Source organism: Herpailurus yagouaroundi, unplaced genomic scaffold (genome assembly GCF_014898765.1).
Source record: "Herpailurus yagouaroundi ecotype Mexico unplaced genomic scaffold, PumYag 182, whole genome shotgun sequence".
NCBI lineage: Eukaryota > Metazoa > Chordata > Mammalia > Carnivora > Felidae > Herpailurus > Herpailurus yagouaroundi.
The window spans coordinates 37816099-37830721 of NW_024412413.1; the positions used below are offsets into that span (position 1 = coordinate 37816099).

Below are 14623 nucleotides of genomic sequence, written 5' to 3' on the forward strand. Positions count from 1 at the left end.
AGGTGAAAAGAGACATGAGGAGAAAGGAAGACAAACGATGACTAGAGGAAGTTCTGATCTAAACACTCCTCTGTCCAGGTTACTCCTATAGAACGTAATTAGGCACTGGAACTGAGTCAATCTGTATTCTGCCCTCGTAATTTTCGCTTTGAGAATAACACATCTAGGAACCAAAACAAGAGAAGCTTCTTTGCATGAAACCTGTTGAGAACAAGTCACTGACCTAAAGGCTATTATTTCAAATATTAGCAGCTCAGACACTTGAATTTCTCAAGTTCATCCTTAGCTCGCATCCCAGCAAACACAGGCAAAACCACTTTTAAGATACAAAAGCAGGTTACCTCTGCTCTGGGTATCTGACAGGCCTGGGCTTTGCCATATCTAGCATGGACCTTGCTAGAGTTAGTTAATCTCTTTTAATCAAGTTTTCTTATATGTGTTCTGGGGAGACTAAGACTGCCATGATGAATAAATGATATAACAGATGTAAAGTTCCTAGCAACATCCCAAGCCTATAATAAAATGCTCAAGAAATAACAGCTTAAGAAGAGAATGATGTGGGCAGAGGAGAAAAGAGGTAAGACCAGCAACTCAGCTGAAATAGACTACTTTAGATTTCATACAGTTTATAAGACTTGTAAATTACAATTAGGGGTATACAGAAATTAGATGACTTGTGTTTGTGTATAAGATATGATACTTTAAATTTTTTAAAAAACAAAAAATTCTGTCTATATATACATATATAATAGAATTCTTACAGTTATCTACTTGGCTGGCTTTATTTATTTATTTATTTAAATCCTAATGTCATTAACATACAGTGTTATATTAGTTTCAAGGGTACAATATGGTGATTCCACAGTTGCATATATTACTCAGTGCTCATGAAGATAAGTGTACTCTTAATCCTCTTTATCTATTTCACCCATCTCCCCCCCCCCCCCAATCTCCCCTCTGGTAACCATCTGTTTGCTATACTTAAGAGTCTGTATTTTGGTTGGTCTCTCTTTTTCTTCCCCCTTTTGTTCACCGTTCTGTTTCTTAAATTCGACATGTGAGTGAAATCATATGGTATTAGTCTTTCTCTAATTGGCTTATTTTGCTTAGCGTTATACTTTCCAGCACCACCCATGTTGTTGCAAATGGCAAGAGTTCATTCTTTTTTATGACTGAATTATGTATGTGTGTGTGTGTGTGTGTGTGTGTGTGTGTGTGTGTGTGTGTATCTCACAACCTCTTTATCCATTCATCTATCAGTGGACACTTAGGTTGCTTCCATAGTTTGACTATTGTAAATAATGCTGCAATAAACATAAGGGTACATATAACCCTTCAAATTAGTGTTTTTATATTCTCTGGGTGAATACCCAGTAGTGTGATACTGGATCGTAGGATAGTTCTATGTTTAATTTTTTTGAGGAACCTCTATACTGCCGTCCACAAGAGCTACACCAGTTTGCTTTCCTACCAACAGTGCACAAGGGTTCCTTTTTCTCCATATCCTCACCAACATTTGTTGTTTCTTGAGTTTTTTTTTGTTTTGTTTTGTTTTGTTTTAGCCGTTCTGACAGGTGTTATGTAGTATTTCATTGTGGTTTTGATTTGTGTTTCCTTGATGACAAATGATGCTGAGCATCTTTGCATGTGTCTGTTGGCCATTTGTATGCCTTCTTTGGAGAAATGTCTGTTCATGTTTTCTGCCCATTATAATTGGATCGCTTGTCTTTTGGGTGTTGAATTTTATAATTTCTTTATATACTTTGGACACTAACCCTTTATCAGATATGTCATTTGCAAATATCTTCTCCCATTTTGTAGTTTTGTTGTGTGTTTCTTTTGCTGTGCAGAAGCTTTTGATTTTGATGCAGTCCTAAGAGTTAATTTTTGCTTTAAATTTTAAAGGAATTAATCTACATTGTGAAGAATTAGTTTTTAGTGTGATTGATATAGCTAGAAATGATTCACTCTTGAGTAAAAGTTGCTTCAATGGTGAATACCTGAATGTATATAAACATGTTGAGAGCAAAGATTTTAAGTTGCCTCTTTTATTGTCATCTACCTAGCACTTAGAATAGTGTCAGTACATAGGGAGTGCTCATAGAAATGTGTGTGTGTACACGTGTGTGTGCGCATGTGTGTGTGTGTCAGATGCATGAGTATATGTTAACAAAGAACAGTACATCCCCTTTGGTTTGAGGGTACTTACATGGCACTTTGTGTCCTGACCGCTCTTTAAAATTACAAGAAACAAATAGAGTACGGAAAGTCATTTTGGTCCTGGGGAAAAGTAGGAATTTTGGCAGACTATCATTGGGAAAACAAATGATTAGTCTGAAAAGTTGTTGAATATGGCCTATGGTTGGTAACTAATCTACTAGTCCTGTCTCAGTGATTCAAAGCAAACTGAGCTCTTCCTATAGACTCCTTTGAACTCAGAAACAGTGAAGTTATGAATGAAGTTTTCTTATAACATTTATCTTTGTTGTCCTCAGCTTCTGAAAATACTGTTAAACACTGTGTTCTGTTTCTTAACTTTTTCACTTAAAATTATATTTTTGAAATCATTCCATATTTCTATAAAAAGATGTAGCCTATTCATTTTGCCCTTTGTACAGTATTCCATCATGTGCATTTACTATATTTAATTCACCCATTTTCTATAAATGGAAATCTAGGTTGTTCCCAATTCTCAGCCACAAAGCCAGCTTTCCTCAGAATCTCTAATATTCTGATGCCCATAATGTTGTTCCAACAGCAAATATATGTAATATAAATCACTTCCTAAATTCATTTGACTATGGATTTTTTTTTCTGAAAATCTTACAGAAATACAGTTCTATAGACTATAGTTTGGGAAACAATAGGCTAGAGAAGTAACATGGATTAAATATTTTTTTTTTCTCTGAGAATGAATAAGACAATATGATATAGCCAATGAACAGGGGCACCTGGGTGGCTCAGTTGGTTAGGCGTCTGACTTTGGCTCAGGTCATGATCTCACAGTTCGTAAGTTCGAGCCCCATGTCGGGTTCTGTGCAGACAGCTCAGAGCCTGGAGCCTGCTTCGGATTCTGTGTCTCCCTCTCTCTCTGCTCCTCCCCTGCTTGCACTCTATCTCTCTCTCAAAAATAAACATTTTTTAAAAATATAGTCAATGGATAAATAATACATCTGATAATAGTATCACTTTATATATACATGCAATAAAACATAGTAGACAATAATGCCATTGCTGTGTAGAATATAGCACAGCATAATATTTCAGATGTAGACAAAAACAACTGCTACAAAGTAAAAAGGATATCAGACATGTTATATGTTGTGCAAATTCTAAAGATACCAGAAGAAGAAATAACTACCAAATGATACCTTTTAAAAATCATTTGGCTATTATAGTAAAAAAGTTTGGCAAAAGTGATCCATTCATTTATTGTAAAAACAAGGAATCAGTGTCTATAATTTGTCAGGAACTATGCTAAATCCTAAGAATATAAAAATAAGCAAGATAACAACCTTGTATTAAAGGGTCATACTGTTACTTAGAGAAGATGAACACATAATTCAATTATTTTAAAAACAATTTAGTAAATGCATTGATAGATTTTGGACAAGGTACTGTAGAACATTAACAATGTGTACTGCTAATTTAAAAATAAATTAGGCAGAGAGGATGTGGAAGAGTATAAGGAAATATAAGGAGTATAGGAAGAGGATGTTTAAGAGATAGTATGTGAAAGAAAGAAATCAAAAAACAGAGAGAGATGAGGAAATGGAAAGGTGGAAATAGAAACAAGAAAGAAAAATCTGTGGTAGATGCAGAAGACAGACCTTCTAAGAAGGAGGCTTTACAGGTTCAGAGTCACCTGTAAATCAACAATGTCTCTAAGAACGTAGACTAACCTTAAGAAGTTAAGTGTGTGTAACTTTAGTGATGGGTTTTTAGTGACAAAAATCTCTAATGCCCCTGAAATGTGAATTCTGAAAGACCTAGGAGGTCAGTGCAGCTAGTGTTAAGTTATCTCTGTGTCCTCTGCACCTAGCAGTGGGTCTGAAATGTAGTAGGTGCCCCAAAAATGTTGTGTGGGTGGATGGATAAGAAGGATGATAAGTTTGTATCAATTGGAACTATTAAAAAATTTGATAATTTTTCATTTTCAGCCCAAAGAAGGCAGTGTTGCAGAAATTAAGGAGTTTTAGAATCAGGGTGGATTATTTGTAGCTGTGTGACCTTGAGCAAGTTATTCATCCATAATAAGCCTCAGCATCCTCATCTGAAAAATAGGGAAGAGATTAAGTAATTCATATGAAATGCTAATGTCAGGGCAGAGCAAAATGACTCCTGCTCAAAAGGGTAGTTATTGTTCAATGATAAAGTGAATTAATTATGAAAGGGCCATGTTTTAGAGGGTTTCAATTTTAAAAGTTAAAGTCTGTTTACATTTGGTGTGTTTGAAAGTAGGAAGCTCTGAGAAGTTTTGTGAGCTTGAGACCAATAAATTTTTTGCAAAGACTGAAAGAAGGACAAATTAGAAAGATCAGGAGGAAAAAACAAACAAGTTATCATCTATAGCACTGACTGACTCTCTAACATTGGGCAAATTTCTTATTTTCACTAGGCCTCAGTGAGATTTGTTTTTAAGACTGTATATTCTAAGAGCAGTTTTAGGTTCCCAGCAAAATTTAGGGGAAGGTATAGAGATTTCTTACCCCCACACATGAACAGCCTCCCCTATTATCAACACCCCCCATCAAAATGGTACATCTATTACAATTGATGAACCTACATTAACACATCATTATCACCCAAAGTCCACAGTTTACATTACTCTTGGTAATTGTTCACTCTTGGTGTTGTGGATTCTATGAGTTTAGATAAGTATATATTGACATGTATTTAACATTTCTCCTTACAGAGTATTATCACTGCCCTAAAAATCCTCTGTGCTCTTCCCCAACCCAAACCCTGTCATTCACTAATCTCCACAGTTTTGCTTTTGTCATAGTTGGAATCATACAGTGTATATATAGCCTTTTCAGAATGGCTTCTTTCACTTAGTAGCATGCATTTAAGTTTCTTCTGTGTCTCTTCCTGTCTTGATAGCTCATTTCTTTTTAGCATTGAATAATATTCTATTGTCTGAATGTACCAAAGTTTATCCATTCACCTATTGAAAGGCATCTTGGTTGCTTTCAAAGTTTTAGCAATTATGAATAAAACTTTTATAAATATCTATGTGCATATTTTTATGTGGACATACTTTTTAACTCCTTTGGGTAAATGCTAAGGAGTGGTATTGCTGGATTGCATGTATGAGTGTTTAGTTTTATTTAGTGACATTCTAGCATTTTGTTACAGAGTTTTATTATGATTAATGAGATCATACAAATTGCTTGGCAGAGTACCTGGCATATTGTAAGGGCTGAATCAGTGTTAATTATTTTTGGTGTAATTATTATCTCATAAAAGATATATAAAACTCAGTTCATTTTCACAGTAAGGATGGAGAAGTAGGTACAGAGGAGATAAATGTCACAGGAAAAGTATAAAAACATTTGATGATTAACTCTATATGTGGCGTCTGCATCTAATGCAGTCCCAGATACACAGAATGTACTTGTCAAAATCTTGTTACTCTGCATGGAAGGTATACTTTGCCTTGGGCCTTCTAGTTCCCCATACTCCCTTTGGACTGAGTAAGAGGGATAATTTACGTAATGGTTATCTAATTCTTCAGATAAGGGGGGGAAACTTACTGATAAATGCACTTCAAATCTGAATCATATAAACCTGACAAACAGCTAGGGTGAAGTGATATAGTAGAAGAGCACTAGACAAGGGGTCTAGAAAACTGTGTTCACAGTCTAACCCTCTTTCTGTGGGTTGTGAGCTTCATGAACTTAAGATTTGAGTCTTAGTATTTGAGTCCTCTCAGCCATCAAATGGTAATGAGACTACCCGACTGGTTATTTAGGGGAGAGCAAGAAGAGATAAGGAATGTCAGGCAGTGCCTGCAATTTGCTAGGAAGTTAATAAATTTAAAATTAATCTTAATACAAGGAGTCACCAAATAGCGTGCTCGGATTCAGTTCCATGATAAAAAATAAAACAAATCCAAAGTCATCTATCGCCAATAACATCTTAACCAATTGCCGTCCTCGGTTTTGAATACGTGATTGCTTCAGTACATTTATACATTTGTATTTTTCTCTTCTCTAAGCATAAAAGCATATTTCTTCATTGTAGAGAGTTTTGATGATGAAAATACATAGGAGGAAGCAGAAAAAAAAACAAACAAACCTCACTTATTTTTTTACCACCTGGAAATATATCATGTTAAAATTCTGAAATATTTCTTCCTTCTGGTATTTTGTCTTTCTGTACATATATAGTAAGCTGCATCTCTAGAAAGATAAACCCAGATATATTTTTTAAATTGATATGATGTTAAATATAGATTCGATTTATGTTTTGTCTAGTAATATCCATAAAGATTACTTTTAAATGCCTATGTTAACAATATATAATACGGAATTGTCACTTTCTTCTTTTCTCCATCAAAATTATGCTGTTCTTAAAAAGTTTTGTTTTTTATGGAAATGTTTATTATTTTCTACTTGTTGCTTATTTCCATTCTCCACTTAAAGAATATGCTCAGAGACTATCAACAACATTTAAGCAGGCAGCAATGGGGGGAGAAAACATTTATCTATAATGCTAGCCTAAGTGTAACAATGAATTCTTTCATCTTGATTCTAAGCTCTAAGTCTGCTCTGAGGTCTTTGAAGTACCCACTTGGGCTATAGCCACTCAGAAACTCAACAAAATAAATGGTTTGAAGCAAACAAAAATATAAACCCTAAATCTTTCCCAGCTTTGCATAATCATCATATTCACTTACTTTTGACTATATTTGCCTTTAGAGAGGTTAGGTTAACCAAACTGTCTCCCTGATTTTCATTTTTATGTTTGATCCTCTGACAGTGACTTCTGAGCACAGGGCCGTTTTCCCAAATATTTAAATATTTGGCAAAGATTTAACAATTCTCAGTTTTATTACTGAGAATCACTTTTAAATAATTTAATGATCATTGTAATAACATGGATCTCTTTACTATTCTTCAAAATTATTTTAAAATAATATTTGTTTACACATTGGAATAGCCAAATAATTGAATTAAGTTTCTTGATTTTCTTTTTAAGTAATCTTTACTGTGTCTAAACTCTCTGCCTCATGGTAAAAATACCCAGATTATACAATCTCTGATCCCATTTTGGGGAAGCTATTGAAGATTCCTCCAAAGTGTCATTTGTCACATGGAGAGAGGATTACTCCAGAACCCTTAATTTTTTTATTGAAAATAAATACTGAGTACACGCTATGTCTTAGACATTGAGAGTGTAGCAGTGAGGTCGAGACAAAGTCCCAGTTCACAAGGTGCTTATGCTTCAAAGGGAAGAACAGAATAATGTATAAATTAATAATTTGCTAGATGATTTTATTAACTCTTAGATATTTATTATTTTGTAAGAGGTACATTCTCTTTTTTCATCTTGTTAACATATAAATGAACATCTTAATCTCTAAATAGCATAGCATTTAGTAGGATTTTTGTTGTTGTTGGTAATGGTTTTTGTTTTGTTTTGTGTTTTGATTTTTGATGATTTAGTATACTCAGTCTGAACATTGCTAAATAGGGATTAAAGTGAGATTTTTGGAGTTGTTCACAAAATTGGCCAAATTTAAACCAGTAATTTCAATGTGATGTATCTGATACATTTTGAAATATATTTTATACACTCATCTGAGCAACATATTATAATAAAATGTGAATGCTAAATATCATGGATTAGCATTTTCTGACCATTGGAACCAAATTAATTTAATAATAGCAATATATTTATATTCCTGTCATTGAAGTCATTATTTCCATTTTTTACATTCAGAAGTTTATATTTTGATTTTTTTTATCCCTGTGGGACATTTCTTTTTATATCTGAAATATGTCTTCAAATGTATTTATTCCCTTTTCAGGAATTTGCTGCACTGACAAAAGAACTCAATGCTTGTAGGGAACAACTTCTAGAAAAGGAAGAAGAAATTTCTGAACTGAAAGCTGAAAGAAACAACACGAGAGTAAGTATAAAACTGCCTCTGCTTGGAATTAATTCCATATACAATGCAGTGCCTTATCTCTTGTATACTCATACAAATAAAATATTTTAAAGCTTGAGGAAGACTTTAAGCAGATACTAACTCATAGTGTGTTATTTAAAGTAAAGGAGAATATTCTATAAAACTAAAAACAGGAAGGCCGGAAACCTAAATTACAGTCTCAGCTACTAAATCACTATGTTGCCTTAGAAAATGTTTTTATTCCTCTTTCCTTTGCTTTATTTGAGTTTAAAAAGAAGGGCTGGATTTCAATAGTGAGTTTCAAACTTCCTAACTGTTGTATTGGAGTAAGGGACCAATACCTCAGAGGCTGGAAGTGGGCAGAAGAGGTGAGGCTTAAGAGGGTGTAAGTTTCAATTGTGGGGTGATGTGAGGGAGTGGCTGGGCATTGGTCCTCACTTCACTCCAACAAAGTATTTATTAAAAAAAGAAAAAAAAAGAGAATGTATAAAACCACTGGAGCAGAACTCTCCTAATTAAGAGAGGCATACCTTTCCTATTTCAGAAGATAATGGAGATTTCCAGTTCTGATGTTCTGATTTCATGATACTGATGGGCTTTACTGTATTCTGTTCTTGGAAACTCATATATTCTTTCAGTCTTATGCCCTGTGACATTAAAGTCCAGAATTTGATCAAAGATGCTGTATTTTCTTATTCAGAAGGAAAAGTCACTAAATTTCATAAAATATATAAATCACCAGATTACCTATAAATTTCTCTACTAAAAACACTTCTGTGTGGATATATAACTCAATTTCAAGATGAAGTAGGTGAAAAATATTTTCAGGGTTACAACTCTATCAGATTAATACTGTAAAATGAGAAAGTGAGGTATAGTTAATAGTGTATTCATTTTATGCTTGGACTTAGAAAGTAACATAAAAATAACACCTCCACACACAGTGAACTTGTGCCTTTAATGAGAAGTATGCATTGTATGAATAATGGCTATATGATCAAACTCAATTTATCTCCTTATTCTTAGGGGTCTTATTTTATGGTAAAGAGAATTCACACAGCATACACACAAGGAATTGGTTTTCTATTTTTTATTATTATTTTTTAATGTTTATTTATTTTTGAGACAGAGAGCACAAGCAGAGGAGGAGCAGAGAAAGAGGGAGATACAGAATCTGAAGTAGGCTCCAGGCTCTGAGCTGTCAGCACAGAGCCTGATGCAGGCTCCAACTCAAAAGCCGTTAGATCATGACCTGAATGGAACTCAGACAACTTAACCGACTGAGCCACCGAGGCCCCCCAAGGAATTGATTTTCATTGAGACTTTGATGAGCCAGTTACATGGGCTGCCTCAAAGAGAACACAACAAAGACAGTTTAGATCATGTTATCGGGTGTCAGATGAATTTTTTCTATTTTTTTCACCCTTGATTTTTAAGTTATAATTTTTTATGCAAATTTAAAATTTATTTCTGCCATGAGATTTATTCTGCCCTGTTTCACTATTTTCCATTTTAATGCTTTAGGCTACATTCCCTGCTGTAGCACAGTACAGCCAAATGTAAAAGTAGGATCCGGAAACTGAACATGGAGGGAAATGCAAACTTCTTGGTAGACTTTCAACTAATTCTCATATTTAAAATACACCAGAAACTCTTCTTTTAGCTATGTATTTCTTCTTTATACAGTTTTTTTTCCCTACAGCCCTTTACTCCTTCTTAATGCCTATGAGGGACACATTATAATTACCCCCACTTTACAGAGGAGGCAACTGCTCAGAAAAAGGCATATAACTTGCCAGAACTTACACAGTGAATAGATAGAAGAGAAGGCATTTGAAAGCCGAGGCAGTCTAACTTCAGAGCCTGTGCCTTTAGCCATGAGACCATTGGCATAATTACTCAAGTTACGTCTATGGAAAAAAAAAAAAAAACAACAACAACTAAGATTTACAACAGCTTAGAGAAGACATTGCCTAAGAATAAACCATTGCAATATGGAGTGAGTACCTCATTCCTTCCTGATTGTGACTAATTTCAGAGAACTAGGAAGCAACATCCATACAATATTCATCATATTACACTCCACGAGGTCCAGGAGTACCTGCAGCTGTTACACCTGCAAAGGAACCTTGGAGGATACAGGAAGTAAGGCAAGCTGTACTTGAAATCCCTCTTCAGGGGTCAAAGTGAGAAAGATAGAAATATTAAATTCCAGTAGGGTAACAGAAGCCATTGATTTTAAACATGACTTTGAGCATGAATGATATTTACTTTGAAACCATGAATAGAGGAGAAAAACACTTTTTCCACATTCCTTAAAGCAGTCGTGTGGAGGACTTTTGTTGTTGATTAAACCAAGGAAAAAAGATTTATGGAACCTTCTTTGTGCAAAGTATCAATTACATATCAACTTCCTAAGTTACATAATCACCTATCACCCTCCTGCCAAAAATATCCAGGGCTAAAAATCAAACATATCTTCTTCCTTCCCCCATAATGCCCTCTCAATGTTGTAAAATGTAATACTTTTTATAAATTTATGTAATAATTTCTCCTTCTACATGTCTACATGTTCTGTTTTTTGTTGTTGTTGGGGTTTTTTGTTTTGTTTTGTTTTTCCCTGCTGTAAACACCACTATTTAGTCATAGAGAAAGAGCTACAGAATTTGCTCTTGGTTTATATTGTGAGGCGGTTTAAAGTAGAAGTGAGTGTCTCCATTTCCAGCATTCTGATACCATTCTCTTTCCATGTTGGCGAGTTAACATATGCTCATGAATTGAGATAAATAACAACAAAAAAAGTCCGCAAAGAGAACTCATAAGAGGATAGAGTATTTGTGTTAATTTTGAGTAGCATCAAAACAATAAATGAGACAGGGCTCTACTATATAATATTTGAATGAATTAAGAATATATGTGTCAGAGGGAATTCAATAAATGATTTATTGGATATAGCAATTAATAATAATGATCATATTATACTAGCTAACATTAATTACATGTGAACTGTTTTCTAAATGTTTTGTATGTTTAACTCACTTTATCCTTACAGAAATCTCATTATTCCCATTTAATTGATTGTAAAACTAACATATAAATAATTTGCCCCAGGCCACCCAGCTTATAAGTGACACATTTAGGGTATCTACTTCTCAGCTTAACCACAGGATATATATTTAAGAGACCATATTCCTAATGTCACTTGCAAATCATACATGATACAAGGGTTGTGTTTAGGAAAAAAGGAGAGTTTGTACATTTTTCTATAGTTCAGTTCTAATGTTCAGTAATTTATTCTGTATCAATTGTGTGCAAATTGATAAATACGAGGTATTTATTCTGATGTCAGAGCTGAAAGTTGTGGCCATTTATCATTTTGTCACTATAGTAACACGTGGTCCCCAGCTCAAAAATATGAATGAATGAAAGAAATCAAAGTAATCAGTAAATTCAGTTGCCTCAAGTAATTAAATTTAGGACATCCAAATAAAAGTCATCCTAATATTATTAATTACCATGCAAAAGTAGAAATTTCAAAAATTGTAGAGAATATTTATAAAAACATTCAAAAACCTTTACTGTTTAATATTATCACACTGTAAGTGTAGAAAAATGATTAGGCAAAATTTGTTATTTTTTCTTTTTTTTAATATTTATTTATTTATTTATTTATTTTTATTTTAGAAAAAGCAAGAAAGCAGGGAAGAGGGACTGAGGGGGAGAGGGAGAGAGACTCTTAAGCAGGCTCTCTGCTCAGATCAGAGTAGGATGTGGGGCTCAATCGCATGACCCTGGGACCATGACTGGAGCTGAAATCAAAAGTCCAATGGACACTCATCTGAGCCACCCAGGCACCCCCAAAATTTGTTGTTTCTAAAACTTTTCTGACCATACTTAGGCAAATTATATTTATAGAAAATAATTTACTCCTGCCATTATTTCAACATAATTCAGATCGACTACTAAACCTTATCATGTTTTAGTAGAATTAATTAGTAAAAAGCTAAAAGAAAACCAGAAATAATAAACCAGTTATTGTTTCTTTAAATTTTTTTTTCAATGTTTATTTATTTTTGGGACAGAGAGAGACAGAGCACGAACGGGGGAGGGGCAGAGAGAGAGGGAGACAGAGAATCGGAAACAGGCTCCAGGCTCCGAGCCATCAGCCCAGAGCCTGACGCGGGGCTCGAACTCACAGACCTTGAGATCGTGACCTGGCTGAAGTCGGACGCTTAACCGACTGCGCCACCCAGGCGCCCCTAGTTATTGTTTCTTAATAACAGAGTGGAGAATTTTTATTGTTTTGGAACCATTTTAACTGTTTTTGTGGCTGAAGATTTCACAGAATGTTTTATGTTATTGGCAGTGTTTTAGAAAGTAGCTATTGCTTGACTTTGTAAAAGAAATTATGAGGCATTCTTAATGTCAATTATAAATAGTAAAGCTATAATTTTATCTTATAGGTCACCAACTAAAAGACTTAATTATCTTCAATTCAAATTAAAGACCTAATTTGAAACATTCCTTAAAATGCCGTTACTTTTGTTTTGAGCCAAGAAATTATACAAATAAACGCTTAATTACAATGAGACCCCTTCCATTACTAAAGAGAAGCTTCCCATTTTTGACAAACTTCTGTCTACACTAGTTAATAAAATCCCTTCAAACATACTTCCTCAATGAGTAGAAAGTACAGGCCAGGGGCGCCTGGGTGGCGCAGTGGGTTAAGCGTCCGACTTCAGCCAGGTCACGATCTCGCGGTCCGTGAGTTCGAGCCCCGCGTCGGGCTCTGGGCTGACGGCTCGGAGCCTGGAGCCTGTTTCCGATTCTGTGTCTCCCTCTCTCTCTGCCCCTCCCCCGTTCATGCTCTGTCTCTCTCTGTCCCAAAAATAAATAAATGTTAAAAAAAAAAAAAAAGAAAGTACAGGCCAATTGAAAGGAAGACCCTAGCAATTGAAGGCAGGTGAAGACACATGTGTGTGCATATGTGCTTGTATCTGAAAGTGTTCTGATAGGATATGATAAGCAGAAGAGGACACATAACTAACATATAACATAACTAAGGACATAACTAATAGCACAACTTTTGCAACATGAGACCTAAGCATTTACATAGAACTGTAGGGGATGGTAAACAGTATTTGAGGGTAGAGGATGTTAAGTGCACAAAAACAACTAGTTTGACGTTTCTCATTCTCAGATGTTAGTGACGTATTATGTGGCCGTATTACAGCAGCCAAATTTAGTATACAGTCCAGAATGTATTTCTACTTGAATGTCATTTGTGATTGAAAATAATTTCACACTCAGGGTACCTGGGTGGCTCAGTTAGTTAATCATCCGACTTCAACTCAGGTCATGATCTCACATTCATGAATTCGAGCCCTGTGCCAGGCTCTGTGCTGACAGCTTGGAGCCTGGAGCCTGCTTCAGATTCTGTGTCTCCCTCTCTCTCTGACCCTCCCCTGCTCATGTTCTGTGGCTCTCTCTCTCAAAAATAAATAAACATTAAAAATTTTTTTTTAAAAGAAAAGAATTTATTTCACATAGGTTAGGTGGAATTTAAATGTAATAATAAGTTGTATAATTTTAGAAATTTAGTTCAAAAATTTCCAATGATGCAATATGTACATATGCATATATTATATGTTTGTGTATATGTGTGTATATATATAAACCATGGTCGTTAAAAAATTTTTTTTAACATTTATTCATCTTTGAGAGACAGAGAGAGACAGAGCGCAAGTGGGGGTAGGTCAGAGACAGAGGGTGACACAGAATCTGAAGCAGGCTCCAGGCTCTGAGCTGTTAGCACAGAGCCCAACGTGGGGCTTGAACCTACAAACTGTGAGATCATGACCTGAGCTGAAGTCAGATGCTTAACTGAGAGCTACCCAGGCGCCCCTAGTCTGTGGTCATTTGAAATGAATTACACTGTAGAACTGGTGGCCATTTATGTAGTCCCTGCAGTCTTTTGAGTACACCAGGGAGAGTGCCTTCAGCAAGATTTATTAAATATTAGAAAAAGAGTAGTTCTTAGCAGAATGCCTGGGTGGCTCAGTTGGCTGAGAGTCCAAATCTTGATTCAGGCTCAGGTCATGATCCCAGGGTCATGGGGATTGAGCCCCCTGTTTTGGGCTCCATGCTAAGCGTGGCTTCTCTCTCCCTTGGCCCCTCTCCCCTGTTCATGTGCCCTCTCTCTCTCTCTCTCTCTCTCTCTCAAAATAAATAAATAAAAGTGTAGCTCCTAGCAAAGGTGTGTAATTAGTAGATTATTAGTGGTATCTTATTGAATTCCTCTTTGTTTTTCATTTATTTAAATTTGTAAGCTTCAAAGCTATAGGTATATGCTAGATTTGAACATTTTTGGCCACATTCTCTAGTCTAGATAAGTTACATTTATCTTACTTCAATTCAACAAGTGAGTATTAAGCACATATTCTATAGAATATTTTCCTAAGTATTGAGGAGTATTTAGGAGCCCTT

General features: G+C 35.1%; 1 protein-coding gene across 20 annotated transcripts in view; it reads left to right on the plus strand.

Annotated features, from left to right (window-relative positions):
• The window catches only part of PPFIA2 (PPFI scaffold protein A2), a 478162-nt gene that overhangs the window by 271848 nt on the left and 191691 nt on the right, over nt 1–14623 (plus strand). For all 20 annotated transcript variants that reach the window (XM_040491314.1, XM_040491316.1, XM_040491319.1 and 17 more), the window contains one exon: nt 8036–8137. In XM_040491314.1, the coding sequence (XP_040347248.1) occupies nt 8036–8137 (102 nt within the window). The remainder of the gene's footprint in view (nt 1–8035; nt 8138–14623) is intronic.